Source organism: Callospermophilus lateralis, chromosome 2 (genome assembly GCF_048772815.1).
Source record: "Callospermophilus lateralis isolate mCalLat2 chromosome 2, mCalLat2.hap1, whole genome shotgun sequence".
Lineage (NCBI taxonomy): Eukaryota > Metazoa > Chordata > Mammalia > Rodentia > Sciuridae > Callospermophilus > Callospermophilus lateralis.
This window is the reverse complement of record NC_135306.1, coordinates 198,735,801-198,741,800: the sequence shown is the minus strand read 5'-3', so window position 1 is coordinate 198,741,800 and position 6,000 is coordinate 198,735,801. Positions and strand designations below refer to the sequence as shown.

Here is a 6,000-nt window from a genome sequence, read left to right as displayed (position 1 = left end):
TCTCACTGGATTAAACACTATAGTAAAATAGACTGATCTAGAGTGTATCTTACTTGAGTACATTCTCGGTATATATTAGTTTTTCTTTTTGCGATGGTGGGGATCAAACCCAGCACGCCAGGCAAGCACTCTACCACTGAGCTACATCCCCAGCCCAGTTTTCTATTTTTATATTGTTCTATCATCCTTTCTTATAATTTTATTTGAGTTTCCTTGCCTTTTTTTTTTCTTTAATCACCAGGTGAATTCAAGCTGACTTCAATGGAGAACAACACAGAAGTGACAGAGTTCATCCTGTTAGGATTAACAGATGAGCCCAAGCTTCAGGTGCTGCTCCTGTTGGTATTTTTATTCATCTACCTCATCACTCTGGTTGGGAATGGCGGTATGATGGTGATCATCCTCTTAGACTCCCGTCTCCACACTCCCATGTACTTCTTCCTCAGTAACCTCTCCTTTGTAGATCTGAGCTACTCATCAGCTGTGGCTCCCAAGATGGTGGCTGCAATGCACACAGGGAACAAGGTCATCTCCTATAATGGATGCGCCGCTCAGTTCTTCTTTTTTGTGGGTTTTGCCACTGTAGAGTGCTACCTCCTGGCCTCCATGGCCTATGACCGCTATGCAGCAGTGTGTAGGCCTCTTCAATACACCACCACCATGACAGCGGGTGTGTGCACACTTTTGACTCTTGGTTCCTACGTCTGTGGCTTCCTCAATGCCTCCATCCACACAGCAGACACCTTCAGTCTCTCCTTCTGTGGGCCTCATGAAATTAATCATTTTTTCTGTGACAAGCCCCCACTCCTGGCTCTCGCGTGCTCTGACACACACACCAGCCAGTTGGATGTCTTAATCGTTGTGGGTTTCAATGTCTTGTTCACCCTCCTGGTCATCCTCATCTCTTACCTCTTCATCTACGTGGCCATTCGGAACATGCATTCTTCTGAAGGACGGAAGAAGGCCTTCTCCACCTGTGCTTCCCACCTCACTGCGGTCTCCATCTTCTACGGCACCATCATCTTCATGTACTTACAGCCCACCTCTGACCAGTTCATGGACACAGACAAAGTCGCCTCTGTGTTCTACTCTGTAGTGATTCCCATGTTGAACCCCTTGATCTACAGCCTGAGGAACAAAGAAGTGAAAAGTGCACTCTGGAAAATATTCAACAAAATGAATCCCCAATCTTTAAGTGTGAGCAGGAAGAAGTCAGGAAGCTAAGGGATAAACCGTCTCTCAGACCCAAACGCCGTCATGGCTTTTGAGGTCTGGGCGATTTCAGTTTTTTCTTCCCCAAGAACAGTGGTCATTTCCTCAGTGAAGAGAAGTTGTAAAAAGCAGCACTTTGAAATGTCTCTCTCAGGAAGATAATCTTAGGTTCAGAGAACAGCTACATGGGACATTTAGACCCTTCCTCATTAGCTTCTTGATGTGCTTTAAAGCAGAAGAAATTAAAGGCTATAGCTGAATGTTCTGAATTTCCCCTCCCTATTTTTAACTGTAAGATAATTTCCATTCACTATTAAATTTGGAACAGGGATCATATCTTCATTTGTAATATTTGTCAACCAGAATGCACAGTATTGTGTTTTGAAATTCTTTGGCCTATGGATTTGCAAGTTAGTTTCTTTTTTTTTTATTAATGATTATTTCAATTATATATATTTATGGGTTATCATATGATAATTTAATACACATAAACAATATGTAAAGATCCAATTAGGGTAATTAGCACTTCCATTTCCTTAAACTATTTTTTTGGTCAAATTTCTGATTAACATGTAATTGTTTAATGCTGACAAAAGATGCTTCAGTGATTCTGTTATTTATTTATTTTTATGGTACCGGGGATTGGACCCAGGGACACTTTTCCACTGAGCTATATCCCCACACTTTTTAATTTTTCATTTTGAGATAGAGTCCTCCTAAGTTACTAAAACTGAACTCAAAATTATGGTCCTCCTGCCTCAGCCTCCTGAGTTACTAGGATTACAGTTATGTGCCCTGCTTCAGTGGCTTTAAGGTTTCAGCAAAGGTGGCAATATCAAGGAGAGGGCACTGGACCAAAAGACAGATGATCTGGGGTTAAATCCTTCCACACTTACATTTCCACTCTCTCACAGGTTCTGTGCCACTCTATCCTCCATCTCCTTCAACTAAAGTTCTGAGGTCATTCTGGTAAATTACTATTATTATATCATTATGTTATTATATAATAATAATTATTATTATTTAAAAGCAAGTTGCCTTTTATATGGAAGGATGAAGCAGTTTCAGTAGATGAATTACTTATAATTTAACCTGAAGAAACATACCTTTCTTTAGAGAACCTGTGCTCTGTTCTACGCATTTGGTTTCTGTCTAGCTTAATTACCAAAGCTCGCAAAAGATTTGGAGAATAAAAGCAGTTTTTCCAAGGGCTGTGAAAGAAGATATTTGTCTTCTGAATTAAATTATTACATTTCTCATTACCTGTAAGTTCGATAAGTCTATTATGGATACACATAATAGTTTTCTAGGCCCTCTTTGCTTTTACTTTTTTTTTTTTTTTTTTTTTTTTTTTAGTAATTCATCTCACTTTTGGATTCCTGTTGCCTTCTAATGCTGTGTAATTAGGTGCTATCAGAATGTTAAAAAATCTTCCCGGAAAAACAATCTGCCTGGAAACTTACTTCTTAAGATGGGTGATGTGATAATGCACAGTGCTAGTCCACCTTCAGGTCTTGTTTCATGTGCTAAATGGTGTGAGCAAATGTGTGTGCGTGGGTAGAGAGCGATTCATTTTGCTTCTCACATATCAACTGCTTGATGGTGTTTTTGGCTATAATGAATCTAAGTCTCCATGCAGTTCAGGACCTCGGCATGTAAAAAGAAAAACACAAATTCTCCCAAAGCAAACAAATTAATTTTTTAGTTTAAATGTGAAGCCCAGAAATCGTCCTTGTCTAAGTCAGGTGGCTTAGAAGATCAATTTAGTTTTGAGACTCTCAGACACTATCACTCACAGGGCAGACTCTTTCTGAGGAGGGTAAATCATAGGTCGGGTGGAGAAAGGAACAAAGAAGGACTTTTGGAATAGGAGGCCAACCTGTAGGAAAAGTTTTCCCTGGCACATGGCCACCATCACCTGGAAAGATCCGGAGCTTCTGACTCCATGGTCTGGACAACCTGTAGCTGCCTCGTCTCTCCTGCCTCCCCTCTTCTTTGGCAGGTAGCCTCATGCAGCAGCACACAGAAGAACAGCCTCTAAAGACCAGGATGTTCTGCACATAGGTGTCCTTCCAGGACTTAGGGGAGGTTCCATGGCTCCTGAGTGCTAGAGTTGGAGATGAGCTGGGAGTGGCTCCCCAAGCACCAAGTGCATTCCACTCCATTCAGCTGTGTCCCCCACTTGATGTGGTTGACATTTCCTCCTCTTCCTGTTCTCCCCTCTCTGTTTTCTCTTCCTCCTTTTCGTCCTCATCTTCTCTTCCTTCTTCTATGCTTAGCCCGAGCAAAGACTTTCCTCATAGCTAAGCCTCTAGATCTGGATGAAAGACAGAGGTTTGGAATCCATATGTCATAACTGTTACAGGACACAGGAAGGTGAGTTTCTGGGGTGTGTTTCTTTATGCCCCTACATTCCAGGTTAGGCCGAAAGGTGCGCATCTTCTAAGAGTTAAAGACCTGATGCCTACATAGGCCTATTTTCTGTTGACATCACCTCAGAAAAGGATAGTATTCGAGTGCAAGTGGGTATACAACAATACTAGTTTTAGTATCAAGAGCTGGACCAGGATCCTTATTCTCATCAGTTGTCTGGCCTCAGAGATGTCATTTAACCTCTCTGCACCCAACACACAGGGTAAACTGTGACGATAGCATGGAATGAGTATGTGCACATGCCCATCATGAGGAACCTGTGTTTAGCACAGCCGAGAGCCCTGTGCTAGCCCTGCACTGAGCTGACCTCGCACTCCCCCCTGTGACTCCTCAGCTCCCTCACTCCCACCACCCCATCCAAGCCCAAGTCTTTACTTTCAACCCTTGTTCAACCTCCTCTCCTTGAATCTCCCAGTTCACTAGGACACGAGAACGTTCTCATCTTGAAACTAAAACAAAGTGGTTTATATTTGCTCAAAAAGATACTGCAACAAGGACAAATGGTTTAGTAACAGGGAAACCATTCATAAGTAAAAAGTTTTTCCTAAAAAAAAAAAAAAAGGGCTGAGGCTGTAGCTCTCTGGTATAGTGCTTGCCTCGCATGTGTGAGGCACTGTGTTCAAACCCCAGCACCACATAAAAATAAATAAAGATACTCTGTGTTCATATACAGCTAAATAAATATTTTTTAAAAACCAGAAATACTATTATTCAAGCTGGTCACCTACTCATTCACTCTTGAATCTGAGTAATTTCTAGGTGTTTGGAAAATAAAATCCACCCTCCCGGGATACTTTTCCACTAGTGAGGAGAGAGAGTGAGCGGACTCATTTCAATGAGTGAGCGGACTCGTTTCAAGCTGGCATGACACGAGTGCTCACTTACAGAAGCTCTCAGAAGGAGATGTCTTGTCACTAGCAAGGTGTCGGTGGGCAGAGCACACATTACAGTGGGGAGCTTTCCACTTCCACAGGGGAGATGTGTCAACCGAGACTGGATGCCCACGTGGTGATTAACAACTCTCCTCTCCCTGCAGGAATGAAGGAGAGGAGCTGTGAGAAAGACCTGCCACTCCAGGCCATGCTACAAGGTACTTCCTATTTGAAACATCCAAAGCAGACCGTGAAAACCCATACATCCGGGCAATTACATATATCAGGTTGGATCATTCTTTTGAAAAATAATATGAGTCTCTGTGCATTAGATTGTAAGGGTCCGGCGAAGCGTCGGAGGGAGAGACCACAAGAGACCGGCTCCATGCAATTGGCAGAAGGGGTTTTATTGATTCAGCATGCTGAGGCTCCAGGCTCACTCAGGAAGATAGAGCAGCCCAGAGCCCCGAGCAGAGGTCAGGCAGAGCTTAAGTACACTTTTTGGAGAGGACCGGGGAGGGGGGGGGGCTTTGCATACATCAGAACAAATCAACTGGAGACACGGGAAAATTGAACAACAACTCTGAGTCATGATTAGCACATTTACTGGCGGGAACAGATTGGATGGGGGTGATTGGTTACTTTTAAGTGGGGGGGGCGGGATATTTAAACTGGTTCTGGGCCCGTGGTGCCTAGTGCCAGGCGACTCAAAGTCCCAAGTTATCAGACCACCAGAGGAGTCAGTGAGAATGTTTACTGGGGCAGCTCCGGTATTGTCCTAACAGCTGCAGAGATCAAAGGCTCCGGGGTAGCCGAGGAATTTAGCAATAATAAACATATCAATGGTCTCTTACTTTATAAACCAAGCCTTGCAGTTTAGAAACTTCACAATGTCTGATCTTTTACATTTTTATTTAGGCTCTGGGCTTAGAATCAGTTTAAAAATTTCACCTTTACAAGATGACTTGTTTGGCTTTTGGTCTAAGGAGTGAAAAAATTAAAATGTTAGAATTCCTTGACAATTGATGCTGAAATTGCAGAGTCATGGTCTCCTTAATCCTTGTAGAATCTTTAAAAATAATCCAAATAGTACAATTACTATGTATCAATTAAAAAGAAAATTAATGAAAATAAACAAAACAACCTAAATCAAATCTCACATTTTACAATTGAAAGCCTGAGCCCCACAGTTTAATGTGCTTGTTAAACTCCAGAGAAGCAAATCTTGCTTGACTCTTTTTGATACTCTGTGTTCTGTGCAGTATTGATGAGTCAAAAGACATCCTTATTTTTTTGCACATTTTTTGGGTGCATTATATTTATACTCAGTGGTGTGATTTGTTGTTAGGTATTCATACATACACACAATATAACATTATAATCTGATCAAAATAATTCCCCAGTCCTTCCCTCTCTATCCCCTCCTCCCACCCCTTGGTCTTTTTTCCTCTATTCTGCTGATTTTTTTTTTTTTATTTTCACT

General features: G+C 42.0%; 1 protein-coding gene across 1 annotated transcript; it reads left to right on the top strand.

Moving 5' to 3' along the window:
- Positions 1–261: 261 nt before the first annotated feature.
- LOC143390538 (olfactory receptor 5B21) lies at positions 262–1,224 on the top strand. The gene has a single exon (XM_076842912.2). The coding sequence runs from the start codon at positions 262–264 to the stop codon at positions 1,222–1,224; it is 963 nt and encodes a 320-aa protein (XP_076699027.2).
- The last annotated feature ends 4,776 nt before the right edge of the window (positions 1,225–6,000 follow it).